At 40.6% G+C, this 16,464-nt stretch overlaps 2 protein-coding genes across 6 annotated transcripts in view; one reads left to right on the top strand and one right to left on the bottom strand.

The window, feature by feature from the left end:
* LOC112136387 overlaps positions 1–4,282 on the bottom strand; it is a 34,447-nt gene extending 30,165 nt beyond the window's left edge. For all 5 annotated transcript variants that reach the window (XM_036214917.1, XM_036214916.1, XM_036214915.1 and 2 more), the window contains exon 1: positions 4,017–4,282. The gene's annotated coding sequence lies outside the window, so the exon portion shown is untranslated. The remainder of the gene's footprint in view (positions 1–4,016) is intronic.
* A 1,526-nt stretch (positions 4,283–5,808) lies between these two features.
* Positions 5,809–13,027, top strand: LOC112136370. Its single transcript, XM_024258035.1, has 10 exons — positions 5,809–6,167; positions 6,395–6,568; positions 9,122–9,279; positions 9,506–9,704; positions 9,768–9,864; positions 9,938–10,109; positions 10,176–10,222; positions 10,300–10,408; positions 12,153–12,211; positions 12,907–13,027. The coding sequence occupies exons 1-10, from the start codon at positions 5,857–5,859 to the stop codon at positions 12,946–12,948; spliced, it is 1,368 nt and encodes a 455-aa protein (XP_024113803.1). The 5' UTR covers positions 5,809–5,856; the 3' UTR covers positions 12,949–13,027.
* The last annotated feature ends 3,437 nt before the right edge of the window (positions 13,028–16,464 follow it).

Below are 16,464 nucleotides of genomic sequence, written 5' to 3' on the forward strand. Positions count from 1 at the left end.
CGGTGAAAGCGGCGGCCTACTTTTGCGAGGAGAGGAAGTAATGCATTTCCAATGGGGGACCTCAGTGCTCGCTCAGTCCATTATTTTTTACAGTCTATCTGCAGACACCCTGGGCCCGCCTGCATTCTGCTGCTGGCGCTGTCTCACTCACATGACGTCAACGCGTCACGTGACCCAAATCGAGCCGTTTCTGAAGCAGGGCGAAATGCGAGTGTGATTTGTCGTTGATTTTGTCAAATTTTACAAAAACCTGCGTTTGTCAACGGTAATTATTTGTTATTTTTGATACATTAGAACGTATGGAATATATTTGGATACGCATTTTAGCTTTGTCCCAGCCCATTACTAACCCTTTAACCCTTTACTCTGGGTCAGTGCGACTAAGAAAAAAGTTTAGCACTGGCCGCACGATTTTAGAACATTAGGTGCGAATAGACACTTTCTTTTTTTATCCTATTTCTTGTTTAGCATCTATTTGACCCATATATGTTTATTCTTTTTCACTGCCAGTCAGTTGACTCTATACAGGAGAGTTTTCTGCCTGAAGTGTTTAGGACTCAACCTCTGGTGTGATTCAGAGATGGAGACACTTTCTAATTTAACCTCTCTGCTCTCTTATGGGTCCAGATGACCCACCCTTACATTGATGTGATCCCTCCCATGACAAAGGTGGACAGGATTTAATGTCTGCCACAGACACAAGTCAAGATAAAAAATCTTTTTAAAAAGTTCAGCGCGCTGTCTTGTGGGTCCAGATGACCCCACTTTTAATGTAAACATGCCTAAGATAGCACCAGGGTTACAAAGCAGCAACTCTGAACTTGACTTGATCTTGAGGGTTTCCTCTGAACCTGGGGGCCTGTCACAACACAGTGATGTCTGTTAGTGCAAACCCCTGTTTACGCACCAGCAAATCACTTTCTAAATGACTAAATGTTATTTCTGTAGTTTTGCGCTTCCTTTTGTTTTGATTTTATTGATAATGTGTGAATCCTCAGTGAGAGACAGGTGAGAAGTTATGGCAGGAGTCTGCAACCTGCAGCTCCAGAGTTACATGTGGCTCTACAGAGAAAATTAGAGTTTTTGAAGTTTCTAAAATAAACTACCAATATCTCGAGATTTTTAACATCCCTGCTGACCTGAATAGGCCTTCAGATTTCAAATACTAAGATAAACTTTGATAAAAGTCTGATCTTTTATGAGTTTAAAGAACATATTATCTTACACTGGGACGATCCAGTTTGGTACATGGTGTATTTTATTTTGAAAAGAAATCACACAGGATTCTGTTAGAAAATGCTGGTTTCCCATTACATTTCTGTTTTTATTCATGCCAAAAAAAGAAATATAATTCATATGTAGTATTTAGCAAAAACACTGTAATGAATGTAATGCGGTAATACGTTTTCTTAAAGTGTAGAATTAGATTTCGTGGCTCCTTCTATGATTTGATCAGTTAAAAACAGGCCCAAAATGGCTCTTTTACTGTTGAAGGTTGCAGATCCCAGACTTAGGGTTTTATTCGACCAACCACAGATCAGGGGAGGTGGGATTTGGGGCAGAACAACAAATCATCTGCCACTCAGCACTGCTGAGGGAGAGGGGGGATTGTTTTGGGGGGAGAAAGTGTGACAGTCTTTAACCCTTTAACATCTGAGTTGTTGTGGGTGACGCTTAAACACAAAATCTTTAACAAACTGTAACTTTTCAAGCGTGAACACGATCCTTCCAGTAGATGTCTACTGGAAGGATCGTGTTCACGGCTGAAAAGTTACAGTAAATCACAGAACATAAAGACTGGAGCTCCGATGTTAAAGGTTCATTAAAGTGCACATAGACCGCTTCCAATTCGCGAGAGCATTCCAATATTTTTCACACCCTGAGCACCTTAGAACAGGTCCTGTTAAAAAACTACTGCACCTAGAGAGCTCAAACCTGGAGTAAATCATGCTTTAGATAGTAAAGAATACATTAAACACAGTTTCTGATTTGTGACATTTGGAAATAGGATGATTTCATGTAGTTGATGTACTGGAATGTAATTGATACACTTTAAATTAATATCAGTCAGCCCTTTGTTTTTAGGTTAGGTGAATTGTTGGTGGAGGACCAAAATGCACAAAATAGGAGGCAACAGGTGTTCAACAACAAATATGTATTTTTAAAAAACACAAAGTGCTGCAGAGCACAAATGCCAGAAAACCAATATGCCAGGATGCCAGAAAATGAGTCCAAATTTAGGACACATACTGACACTGCTGACGAGACACAGGTCCAAAAGATCAAGGCTAGTAGGCAGTAAAAGTCAAAACAAAACACAAAATCCGGTACTGTGGAATAAATCAAAAAACAAATCAAGGGCAAATTATTTAAAAACCAAAATAATAAACCTGTGTTTAATGTATCCTTTAATGTGTAAATTATAATTTAGTCCATGTTCGAGCTGTCAAGGTGCAGCAGTTTTTGGACAGGACCTATTTTTAGGTGGTCAGAGTGCAAAAAATGCTGTAAAATGATTATATTTCACATTTTCACAAATCATATAAAGTTTTCACAAATCAAAAACTGTGTTTAATGTATTCTTTACTATGTAAAGCATCATTTAATTCAGATTTGAGCTGTCTAGGTGCTGTAGTTTTTCAACAGGACCTGTTCTTAGGTGCTCAGAGTGTGAAAAATACAGTGGAATGCTCTCGCGAATCGGACCGACCGCAGTCTTTCAGTCTGTGGATGTGGATCACGTGTCGGTCCCTCTCGGGATTTTGAAACACAGACAGTGCGACAGAAATCGTGTATGACGTCACTCTATCGCATAAAGCCTTGAGGGGAGGGTGTTGTGAAAGCGTCAGAGCGGGGTGTTGATCTTCGGGTCTGGGACAGTCATGAGGCATAAACGTGGCCAGTAGCGTCGCGCTGGTTTAGCTCAGTGGTTACTTCAGCTAGAATCTTTTCAAGATTACGCTCTCACCCTCACGGGTTCGAAACCACGGGCGCTGTCCAGTGCTTTTACCTTTCCTTACTGCTTTCTTTTTTTTATTTATTTATTTAGTCTCGATGTATTTCTTGATTTGGTAATATAATCTTCGGTTGCTTCCGCACGCACTCGATCAGTGAACGTTCCTCCAAGTCTCTCTCCTTTCCAACAGACGACAGACAAAGATGACTGTATTCTAGGAGCCTTCAGAGGAGTTTGTCTTCTTTGACATTTCTATGGACATGACATCTCCCCGTCAAACACATCTAAATACAGCAGGAACTATTGATCATCACTGTAGTTTTTGCGACAACTCCCTGACTCTATACTCAATTTTTTCTAGCATTTTCTTTTGATCTTTGGAACCATTTGGAACGATTCATAAATAGTAAATTAAAAATAAATTGTATGATCAATTTTGAACATAATTAAATTAAACTGAAACAAAAAAACGAAAACGTGTTTGATCATTGATAAAAAACAGAGAACATATTGTCAATTTACTACTAATTCAAACCAAGTTTTATTCACATAAATGCAGAACAAGAAAAACTTTTTGAAGCAACATCAGAAGGATCCACACCACCAAAGCATACCGTGTAATTGACACTTGATGACTAAGTTATTTTCTCTTATAATTTCTCTAATTATTGCCTCTTTTCTTAAATTATATTTCTTTTACTCATATTCCCCCCGCTATAATAATTCTGTTAGAATATTATTATTATTATAGTCATTTCTTTGTTTTTAGATGCAATTGTCTAAATGTTCTGTAAATTTGTTTGCATTTGATAAAGTAAAAAAAAAAAAAAAAAAAAAAAGCAAAACTACATCTGAAGATCCGTTTGGTGCAGCGCCTTCTGTTGGTCAGGAACGGTAATGACCATGTTCAGCTTCTAACGGGTTTGATGAAGTTTAGACGGCCTTCATGCAGGTTCACTTTCATTTCAGCTCCAGTCTCTGTTCAGGACTGTGTTGGTCAAGCTTTTTATTTGTGCAGGTGTTCAAAGATTCTAAAAACAACAAGAAAACCCGTATTTACCGTAGTACAGCAACTGTGGATCCACCCATCCATTTAAAAAGAAACTTGGTCCCGTTTGGGGGTCACATGGTGCATCCTGGACAGGTCACAGTCCACTGCAGGTCAATGATAAACTACGAGGACACTTTTTGGCAGTGTCCATTGGTGCAGTAAATTCAAAACAGAAACAAAAAAAAACATTTTTTTATGAGAATTGTGAGTGTTTAGCTATCATGTTCAACCTGAGACTCCTTCAGAAAACTGACTCTGGACCTGCGAGCAACCCCGCCAGCCAAAGCAATACTTTATTGTTTCCAATGAGAGCACCTATGCTCCTTTGAGTACAAAACATTTTACAGGTTCAGAGTCTTATAGGCTAATTGGTTTAATGACCTTAAATAAACCAGATGAAACCACAGAGAAGGTGACCTGGCTGTTTATGGATTTTACCACATTTGGCCTTTAATGGAAAAAGTTTGGGCTCAAACATAGACTCATTTTGTTGACGCATTTACATTTTGTTTCACATGGAATATGTTACAATGACAATAAACATCTGATCTTCTGTCCTCTACCGCCCCTCACTGCAGTCCAGGTAAGGGACACAGAGTTCAAATGTTGCTGTTTGGTGATTTGATGTAAAACAGGAAGACTCCCAGACCCTCCAGTAACTTTATTCTAAAGACAGAAACAAACAAGTCTGATGACATTGGAGACATTCTGTTATAATGTGACGTATGCAGAGACCTGACCACCCAAATGTTGAAGTGTCCTTGGGCAAGAAGACAATGAACCCTGCTTTACCTCTGGTGGAAGGTTGGTAAAGTGGAGCCGCCATCCGTGTGTGAATGTGTGAATGCTGTGACTGTAAAGAGCTTTGGGTCAGCTAGTAAAGCGCTGTGTAAGTATACGCCATTGGGTCCAGATGACCCCAGCCTTATATTGACGTGTTAAATGGGAATGAGGGTGGACAGGATTTCATGTCTGCCACGGACACCAGTGAAAATCAAAAAATCTTTGGGGAAAAAAAAAGTTCAGCGCATTGTCTTGATGGGTCCAGATGGCCCACTTCTAATGTTAACCTATGGTACAAGAGTTAAAAGGAAAGGTAAATCTCTATAAAGCCTCAATTTTGGAATTTGATCTATTGTTAAAGTTGTTTTTTTTCTTAATATTGAACTTAATTTTCTCCTGTGGTGCAATAATTTATTATCACTGACGTCATAACGAGACATGGCGACAGTTTTACTAACACTATGGTTGTGTCTGAATTCCTGCACTACTCACTACTTAGTGCACTATATTGGGTGTTTACCATTTTGTGGAGCGGTCTGATTATGTTTCTAAAATCCAGTGATCTCGGAATTTCCCAGAAGTCTCTGTGAAAAATTGGTGCTTGTTGATGCTCACTGGTTTGGTGAATATAGACCACCGTGCATTGAATTTGAACAATTGTAATTGAATGAATTTAAATGTATTTTTTATCCAAGTTTTCATCATTAGAACACAGCGGCTCATAAATAATCTTTGCATTGATCAGACTTTTGCTTGGGAAATCGATTACATCATGTTTGATGTTTAAAAAAACTGAGCATTTGCTTTTTCAAACCAGAGCACGAGATCGTTTTCTAGGGAGTATTGAGGTGAATCAGGAATAGAATATGATTAGGGTACAGTGGATGATTGCATTCGGTCTCACATTTGAGTTGGGATGAGTTGGAGGCCTGAGCTGCATGACACGAACATAGACTGGACCAGATAGAAGAGCAGTCTGCAGGAAGCTGATATGATCAGAATGAGTGTTGGACAGACAATTGATGTCAGGTGTTGGTGTTTTCACTGATGCCTGAAATGTCTGCAAATGGTGCTCTCTGATTGGCTGCGAGCTGTGACCTGCGTACAGGTGCGGATGGCAGCACGCGCAGCCACAGTGCTGCTGTTACTGAGCCTTTTTGTTTCTCTGGAGCTCGGGCTCTGCGGACTTTCTGGACCCCCACCGGACCCTGAGCTCGGCAGGATGGAGCTCCGGCGGGTGCGCATGCTCGCTGATCAGCCCCGGTACGGCGAGTGTTGGGCGCGAGCCCTGAAGGAGCTGGGCGTTCGGTGCAAGGACATGACGTCAGAGAGCCAGAGACTCATGGCGCTGCGCTTCACACAGTGTCACCTGAGCAGGTGAGAACCGCTGCTCCGTGGAGCCACAGAGCTGACATGCTCGGACTGAATTCATAGGCTGCTTTTGAGAGGAGCTTTAGGTGTTCTGTGGAAACGGTTTTTAAACTGTTTTACTTGCAGCCAGTGCTGCTTGTTGTCCTAATGGTTGTTCTTTCATGAATATTTTTCTACTTCAACAATGGCTTTATTTTCTTTGACTGTATTTAATGACACTTGTGTCTGTGTAGCTCAGGCAGAGATTTCCCAGCATGCCCCGTGGGCTCCGATGTCAGCATGTGTACAGGTGGAATGGATGCAGTGGCCTTCAACACCTTTACAGAGTTCTTCACCCACACTCACGCCATCTGCCACTTCCTGCAGTCTGAAGCTTGGCAGAGTCAAGCTGAAGACACCATATCCAGGTGAGTACCTGATTCAACAGAAAACACCGATGATCCCAGTCACTATACAGGATATTGGGAATCAAATGTTTGTGTGTCTTCTCTGAGTCAGGAGTCACCAGCGCGGCTCAAGCACCACATAAGTCGCCCGCAGGTCTCTTCTAAAAATAGCACAACTCACTTGTGAGCTGCTCGAAAATTGCATTTTATTGTGATGCAATTTTTATTAAAATCACACTTGCCTTTACAAATAATTAAAATATCTTAAAAATATGTCAATTATTCTCTGGTTATTTTCTCATAACAAGATAATTGATAACAAAGAATGAAGCGTCCCCTTCTCCCTTTCCCGCATTAAGACACCGAGACTTTACCTGTTTTGGATTCTTTATTTTGTGGTTAACAACAAAACAATAGAAGAAAACACTCCACAAAAGTTGTTTTTGGTCATTTCTTTGAGCTCAGTGAACGCACCATCATTCTATTCTGCTGTGGGATCTGTCAATCAACCTGTTTGGAGGTTTAAGGAAAATAAAGGGACAGGTGCATTAGACTGAATTAAAGCGTTTGAGGAGCGTAGATCCGCTAATAATAGTTATAATTTTGTTAAAAACATTTCATTTGGTCATTACCTCAAAATGTGACAAGATCTGTTGAGATTAATAAAGTTCTGAATATTGATATTTGTTTCCTAGCTTGTTGTCATTATTGATAATTATGCTAAGAAATCAGTGTCTTTGCGTAGAGAAGTATCATTATGTATTATTAATAATGTAGAACTAAAGGCAAACAAAGCAAATTTGTTATTTCAAACTGGTAGCCCTTCGTATGACTCTGTACCCATGAAGTAGCTCTCAGTTTCAAAAAGGTTGGTGACTCCTGACCTAAGTTCTCTTAGACATTACTAATACTGAATGACAGAAACCCAATTTTTGTTCAGTTGTGGGTATTTGCACCATTTGCTGTACTGACAGCTTGACAGTGACGTCTCATGATGATGTTCTGAGGCGTTCCACTCTTCCAGCACTTCTACAGATCACCTGGGGTAAAATCATCCAGCCTCTGCTTTTCTGGTTCCAAACATGCTCTATCCGGTCAGAGGACATTCCTGGCCAAACCAAGAGCAACATTCACATTTCCTGAAGTCCACCCATGTCACTTCTGCGGTGGAGCAGAACATCCATGAACAGAAAGTTGGGGTGTCCTGGAGGAAATGAGGGATGTTTATAGGTTCTAAGATGTCTCTGAGGTCAGAACCTGCAGTGACTGGACCATCTACAGAAACCAAACTGGTTTTGTCTGTCCAGACTGATGCTCCTCCTCCTCCAAAGTGAACCCTGGAGACCATGGTGAACTCACCCTATCACTCACCTTCTCCATCAACACTGATGACCATCGTTTCTGTGTAAGGTGACCAGACCCTCATCATCAGCGAGCAGGACGGTAGACCATTGCTGCATTGTCCAGGTCACATGGTCTTGTACTGTAAATGTTCACGGTGGATCACCTGCAGCAGTCGTCTGTCACTCAGTCAAAGTGGTGGAGTCGGTTGTGAAAGGTTCATCTGTAAACCCTAGTCCCCTCACATCTGGTAAACGGCCTGCAGCTGTGTGGTATTTGATAACCAGGTCTTTAGGTTCTGGTCATGGTTCTGGTCTGTCACAAACTCTGACAGTAGTCCTGAGTCTGGATGTGAGTCTGCTGATCAATCAATCAATCAATCAATTATACTTTATTAATCCCAGGGGGGGGGAAATTAGGTGGTGGGCAGCAGCTGTTACTACAGCGCTTATCGCCCGAAAAAGACACATGAGGGTACAGGAAAGGAAGGATGTCAAAAATCAAGTATCTTCAGCCCGTGTCGCACGGGTTAAAAGTACAAGCAAATGATGACACTTTGAGACTCACCAAGTTCAGCTGCAACATCTGACTGTCTACTACCAACACAAAGATGCACTATAGCCAGGTGGAGCTGCTCGTCTGTTTGAACGAGGAACTCTGAATGACTTACTGGTAAAATCAGCTTTTTAGACCCACTGAAAGTTGACATTGATGCTACTTTGAAAATGTTTTTTGGCTCCAATAACTAAGACAGACTGTAGACAGTGAAGCTGTTATGTGGAAAAGACTAAATGAGGTGTGTCTGTCACCACAATACAAATACCTCCCTATACCATAAATCTGTGAAGTAAAACAAACACTGTTAACAACATCCACTGAGTTTTTCACAATATCCATAACTTCTCGTCAATAGTGTATCTTGGTTCAAATCAGAAAAACACATTGGTTGTTCACTAGGATTTGAAAGAATGACATGACGCTATAGCTTTTAGCTGATTTCAAACCAACACGATTGCGATGTTTTCTTTTCCAGCTGCCTTAACTTCAAAAACTCATCTCTGTTCCAACCGGCTGTACTTTATGGAATCTAAATGTAACTTCGCTTTAAGAGACTGATTTATTGGCTGCTTCACTTGAGCCATTCTTCGGTACTGCATGATTCCAGCAGGATCAGAGGTGGTCTTGGAGGAGCCTGATAGATGATTGAACACACAGAAGCATCTCTTCTCACAGGTTAACTGAGACATCAGCAGGAGTTGCTGAGGAGCTCCAGTCCACCAGGCAGATGGCCAAAGACCTTCTGGAAGCTCAGAGTGCTGCTTTACAGGCACAGGAGGAAATCCTGTCCAATGGAGAGGAGCTCCAAGGCCTCCTGAGAGACTCCACACAGGGTACGATACGCCACAGTCTCTGTCACTCTGTGGGATCTAAAATAACACTTCTATTTTAAAGCTTTTCTCGTCTGTTTTTTCTTTTTTTTTCTACTGAATTCTAACTGCCAGCTGCTACTTTTTACCAAGTTTGAATCCTGAAGCTAAGCTGCAGCAAGCAGCCTGACTTTGACCTTCCATGTGTGCTGCATGTGGCAGAACCGATTTTTCTTTTCTTTTTTTCCAGGTCTGCAGTCTGTGTTCTTGGACCTCAGCAGAGCCTCCAGAGAGCAGCAGGGGGCGCTGTCCGAGCTCTTCCACAGAGTCTCCTTCCTCCAGAGTTTCCTGCTGATGGAGGCTCAAAGTCTGAGCTCCTGCTGCTACAATGCTGCTGCTCTCTGCACCTCTTTCCTCATCACCTCCACACCGCGCTCCTCCAGAGCCAGGTAACTGTCCTCCACCTGAGGAGCGGCAGCTCACATGCTTCTAGCTCAGCTGTGTGTGTCCAGGTTGATCCTGCTATGTTTGGTGTGCTTAAATTTCTACTTGGAGAGGAAGCTGTACCAGTTTGTGGTGAGCTCTGACCACCCTGAGCACCTGCACATGGTCAGTCTCTTCACCTGAAGCCCAGCTGAAGCCAGGCGCCGTTCTGGTATGACACCGCATGTTGTGTGTTCAGGAGCTGCTCTCAGTGTACGTGGGTGTGCTGCGGCGGGCGATGGTGGGTGTTGGGGTGTGCGTTCTGCTGCTGGTGTGTGTGCGGTACAGAGACCCCGTGCAGCAGAGCCTGCAGCTCCTGCAGCAGCTCAGGGAGATGCACAGCAGCCTACAGGAGGCGCTGCAACAAGCAGGTGAGTCCTGCTGTGAGCCGGTGTGGGGTGGGAGCAGCTGCTGATCACATCGATATCTGTCTGCAGAGAAGGTTAGAGATCTGGAAAAGAGAAACGTTGGGCTTCACAGGAAGGTGAGAGCAGCAGATGACGCTGTCCTTACATGTGAGACGGTCACACTGCCCCCTGCTGATGGTAATCGTGTTTGTAGAGGAGGACAGAGAGAAGAAATGAAGAGAAAGTGAGAGTGGAAAAGGAAGAGCAGAGCTGCTTGTCTCCGAGTGAAGAGGACTCTGACCTGTGTGTGCCTCCATCTGAAGGTGAGTGTTGGGCTGATGTTCTTCAAGGATGCAACAATGAAGAGCTGGATGACCGCAGACCTCCAGGATTTCTCCTGGCATCAAATAAATACTTCAATGGTCTTATCATGTCTAGTCATGATGACTGATTCTCCCTCAGATCGGAAGATTAACAAAGCACGCTCACATATACAGTTAGCTGTAAACATTTGAAGCTAGTTCCTGTCTGCAGTCCACCACGCACCAAAACCAAAGAATCAGCTTTCTGGTGCGCTCCAACCCATTACTGACTTTAGCTATTTTATAAAGAACATTTTTAAGTGTTGTCAGAATGAAGATAAGATTTTGCTGTTAAAGTCGGTGCAGACAGCACCTCTGCTTATTTGAGTTTAAAAGAAGTTATTCTGAATATTGGACGGCCATTTCAGACGGTCTGCAATGATGAATTGAGTTAGTAGTCAAACAGGTTAAGAAGAGGGTCATGTGAATATGTTTGGAGACCTGCAGGAAACCATTCAGCAGCTGTAACGGAAACATCAGGAATACTCAAATCTAAATTGTATTTTCAAAATTATTTAGCAGTTGTGAAAGGATTCCCACACGCGTTTCATTTTTACAAACACAATTTGTTTATTCATTAATGAAAATTTCGAGAGCTCTGTAAATTTTTACTTTTGCAACGAGATTTTGTCCTTAAACAGTTTGTCTTCAGGGATCTTTAAAGTCTCCATGACAGGACAAAGACATACATGTTCATTTCTACAACCGTGCAGAGATCTTCAGAAACTAATTCGAAGCTAAAATCGCTTACTTTTAAATCAAGGCGCGATCCGAATACTCCCCTTCTCCCTTCCCCTTCGCCCCCGCCCCTTGATTCGAAGTGGTAGTTGAAATCGTGTCTGGAAATATTAAATTTTTAAGTTTTACACTCCAAACAGAGGGGTCCAATGTCCGCTATCGCGAGAGTAAACCGCATCACTCTAAGCTCTTTTCTTCCCTTCGGTGCGCTCTGAATCAAAGAAGTTTACATCTAAATGTAAGTAATGACTTTATGTTGTAGCACGACCTTCTTAAAGTTAGAAAACCGCTCTTGTTATGGATATTAAACCGCTGGAAGCGCTGCGCTAATGCTAGCGGACTGGCGATGTTGATGACGTCATTGAACGGAAGTCACGTCCGAAATATTTTTTTCATCACCCTCCATTTGGAGCAAGCACGGAGGGATAAACGAAGGGGGAGGGCTAAGGGAGAGGGAGAAGGGGAGTATTCGGATCGGGCCCAATATTCAGTCCCAGGTAATCAACTAATAAATCCTTTTTTACAGTGACGTCAGACAAAATAGCAAGATCGTCGTCTGTGTGTAAAATGTCTTCCGGTTTACTGGTCTAGACTGGCAAAGCTGACAGTTTAACACACTTTTACATAAATAGTAAAAGGTAATCTTACCAATTTCAATAGAAAATGAACAGTATTTATTTGAATATCCCGCTGAACTGTATTTTCATTCCCTGTCTTTGATCGTTCGCAAATCTAAATACAAATTTGAATAATCCTTTAATGTTGAAGGTTCTATTGAAAATATTGACCTTTCATTTGAGCAGATATTATCATTCTCCTTTATAATGAGAAAACAAACCACTAACAAGATGGTGGATCTCTCACGACAAAACGATTTAAAAAAAAAAAAAAAAAAAAAAAGTAAGGCAGGCCGTTTTCGGCTTCCCTAGTGTGTCCTCTTGACTAGTCTGCTTTCATCATGGTACAGGCAGCTGCCCTCAGCCCTCCTCTCCTCTGGTCTACAGCATCTTGGTGGAGAACAAACAGGTTTGTCTCATAAGTTGATCAGTAAATTAACCACATGGTTTTCTTTTTCACAACTATTCATTTGAAAGACCAACTCAAATGAAATTGCGTTTAACATGCTCTTGTAAGATTTTTTTTTTTTTTCATTGTGGAGGACAAGAAAATCAAATTTAACTGCATTTGAGTATTTCTCTATTCAAATCATTGTGAATCAGGAGCAGATAAATAAGATACAACGAGGGAGTCGGCTTCCTTGCTCTGCTCCATTCTGATGCATCCACTCAGACAAATAGATCCATGAACATAGTTTTCCTGGTCTGAGCTGGAATCTGGTTCAGAAATGTACGTTTGGATGGTTCTGGTATTGCATTTTTGTTGCACCGCTGTTAACTTGAGGCTGTAAGCTAGCAGGACAGTGTAAACAAAGGGATGATGGGATGTCAGGGGAGGATTACTTTCAGTCCTACAGTACAGCAGCCTCACCACAACTCGGAGGTGAATTTCTAATGAACTCCTGCTGCTCTGCAGAAACTATGTCCTAGAAAATGACACACAGCATAAACATAATTAAGAGACCACTGGGAACACTTTGAGATAGATCAGAAGATAAATGGAGTGAGACTTTAAAGAAGTTTTGTACATTTTCTATGTCAAAGACTTAAGTATTTTTTTTCTCCTCATATCTCCGTTTGATCCTGTCTTCCTCCTTGGTTCAGCCTCGTTACAGCCTGAGAAGCAGGCGCTCAGACACCCACTAAAGAATCAGAGGAAAAATGTCTTTCTGCATTAAATGTGCTTTTTATGTTTAAATGTTAATAAAATGTTTTTAAGTTGCAAGCATGTTTGTTTGATATTTGTCCTGAAGCCGTTCGGCTCTTCAATTCATCTTTATTTAAGCATAGTTTGAGCTCAGACAAGAACATCCAATTGTTTGCCTTCTGTCTCATGTTAGGTCAGAATGTTTTCATACCACAGTGAGCTGACAAGTGTTCCCATGTGCAGAAGCCTCCAATGACGCATTTAAAGCCCCGGCTCCAGTCAAAGATGACCACCTGTTCATGTTTAGACCTTCAGAATATAAATCTTGATACAAGAAGCCAGATTGACATGTCAATTTTTGATTCATCGGATTGCATATTAAATTATGCCCTACTTAAATTTGGTTTTCAGTGATGTTGACTTTGTGGACTCATGGGGACAGTGGGAGCAGCTGATCGATGAGGCTTAAGCACAGAGGGAGGCAATGGGATTACATTTTTAGGATAATGTCATGGTTGCTTACTTCGGGCAAACACTGAAAAAAAAAATGGAGGGGGGTGGGGTGGACAAAGGCATGTACTGTAGGGCTGGTGAGACAGCTTTATTGACCAATCAGAAAGTCTTGTGAACTGGAACACCTCATCCCAACCACTTCCGGTTTGAATTCTGCCAATGTTTTATATCTTTTTTTTTCTCCAACGCCGACCCATAGGTTTATGTATGGAAACTGCTTTTTTTTTAATTTTTTTTTTATATAAATAGACAGGGCAGCCTGAAATGTTTAATATGTACATTTTGGGGGAAATTTTATAAAATAAAATAGCATCTCAGCAGCTCCTCTGATTGATCACCGTATGAACTTCATATCAGCTCTCAAATCAAAAACCCTTCGTAAAAGGCTACTGGAAATTTAATTGCTCACTGCTCACTAATGAAAACTTTTGTAATGATATAATAATAATAATAATAATAATTAGATTTATCTGCGCTTTTCCAGACGCTCAAAGCACTTGCATTGTGTATCCATTATTCATTCACTCCTCATTCATACTTGGTGACGGTAAGCTACTATTGTAGCCACAGCTGCCCTGGGGCAGGCTGACAGAGGCGTGGCTGCCAGTACGCGCCTACGGCCCCTCTGACCATCACCGGGACATTCGTACACATTCACACACCAGTGGAGCCACACTGGGGGCAAGTAGGGTTAAGGGCCTTGCCCAAGGACACAACGACACTTGGCTGGTGAGCCGGAATCGAACCGCCTATCCTTCGATCATTGGCCGACCCGCTCTACCACCTGAGCCACTGTCAAACTATTAGAAACAAAAGTGGATACAATCACAAAATGTTATATTAACAAGTGGGAATTTTATAATTTCAAAGTATGCCAGATTGCCAATACACATAGCAAATTAATAGCTAAAAATCATAAACAAAAAAAAAAATGAAATTATAAATGAGCTGTATGCACAATTATGCACAAATATTGAATATATTCGATATACAAAAATGTCAATTTATTAAAATCAACCGCTTTTTTTACATTTCATAAAGAACCTTCCTTATTCTGTTTTTTTTCCCGAAAACTTAAATTGGCCCTACCATGAAAATTCTACTTTTTAAAGATTTTAAATGCATTATACGGTTCATTCCTCACTAAAAAGAACCCCAAAGTGGTACTTTGATGCATTTAAGAGTAATCCTCTAAAAACCTCCACTATCTGCAGCAGCCCCTCCCATACCTACAAAAACGAGCGGTTGGAAACATGCTAATATAAGCACGAAGTGAACAAAGTGAACAAATCGCAGTGGGAATTTTTATTGACATAAAAAAAGCATTTGATACAGTTGATCATAATTTATTGCTTCACAAACTGCAAAAATATGGATTTAGAGGCTTGGTACTTAAATGGATTAAGAGTTATTTAACAAATAGACTGCAATATGTCCAGTTGGGTGATGTTTGTTCCTCTGAAAAGGATATCATTTCTGGTGTTCCGCAAGGGTCAGTCTTAGGCCCAAAGTTGTTCATATTGTTTATTATTTGACCTATGTTCTGTATCTCAAGCGATGAAGATGGTTTTATTTGCAGATGACTCAAATATCTTCTGTTCAGGTGAAAATCTAAATGAACTGTTAAATTTAGCTACCAAAGAAATGAAAAAAATTAAAGCATGGTTTGATTGTAATAATCTAGCATTTAATCTAGATAAAACTAAAATTATGGTATTTAGGAATAACAAAAAGGAAGTGATTCAGTTTGAAATAAATAGAGTTAAAGTTGAAGTGGTTCATGAAATAGGTTTTTGTGCGTTTTAATTGATGATAAAATGAGCTGAAAACCACATATTAAACAAATTCAAAATAAAGTATCCAGAAGTCTTGCCATTTTAAACAATGTAAAACACTTATTAAACTATAAATCACTTCACATGTTGTACTGTTCATTAATTTTACCATATTTTAGTTACTGTGCAGAGATCTGGGGCAACAATTACATTACATCAATAAAACCACTTATTGTTCTTCAGAAAAGGGCTATACGAGTCATACATAAAGCTGGTTATTATGATCATACTCATCCACTTTTTACTCACTCAAAATTACTCAAATTAAAAGATTTGGTTAATTATTTAACTGCGCAAATTATGTACAAAGCCCAAAATAAAATGCTGCCTAACAACATTCAAAAACTGTTTACGAGTAGAGATGGAGGGTACTCCCTAAGAGGACAATTTAGATTTAAAATAAATATAACTCGTACCAGAAGAAAACAATTCTGCATTTCCTTTTGTGGTGCAAGACTGTGGAACAGTATATCTGACAAAATCAAAAATAGTCCATCAATAAGGTTATTCAAAATTCAATACAGGTCAAAAATATTTAATGACTATATAATCATAAATAAATGAGGGGCTATTGTGGATGTATAGTGATTAGTGCATACAGTATATGTAAGTGTACAGGCATATACGTGTATATACATACAGTATGTATAAAGTGAACAGGTGTTTACATATATATAGATTCCTTTTCATTTGTGTGTGCTGTTTTTCTTTTGTGACTTTTTCCTTTGTTGAGACAAAGTGAGTTGATAGGCTTGAGTAGCATCATTTAAATTAGCTAAGAGGTGTGGGATTAAATAAGTTTTTTTTCTTCCTCCCACCCCTTTTTGAACACTATATCATGTGTGTACTTGTTCTTTTGGTTACTCTTTTGTTTCCTGTTTGACTGTTTTATTGTTTTAAATAGTGTTCAAAATAAAATGAACTGGAACTGGAAAACTGGAACCGGCCCCTCCAGGAAGAGTCTGCTCTGACAGCTCCACCCCCCGTCTAACACCAACACTCAATTTCTCTCCAGAGCTAATGATGATCAGCAGAAAAACTTTCATTTTAGATGCAGAATACGGTATATCTTCCAGTTGTGTCCGGGTTTCGATAAATTATAGCTCAAACAGGTATTTGTTATTTCAGATGCGGGGCTCCTTTAAGCACCCCCCCCCCCCCCCCCCC

The sequence above is a fragment of the Oryzias melastigma genome, linkage group LG13, assembly GCF_002922805.2.
Source record: "Oryzias melastigma strain HK-1 linkage group LG13, ASM292280v2, whole genome shotgun sequence".
In the NCBI taxonomy this organism is placed as follows: domain Eukaryota; kingdom Metazoa; phylum Chordata; class Actinopteri; order Beloniformes; family Adrianichthyidae; genus Oryzias; species Oryzias melastigma.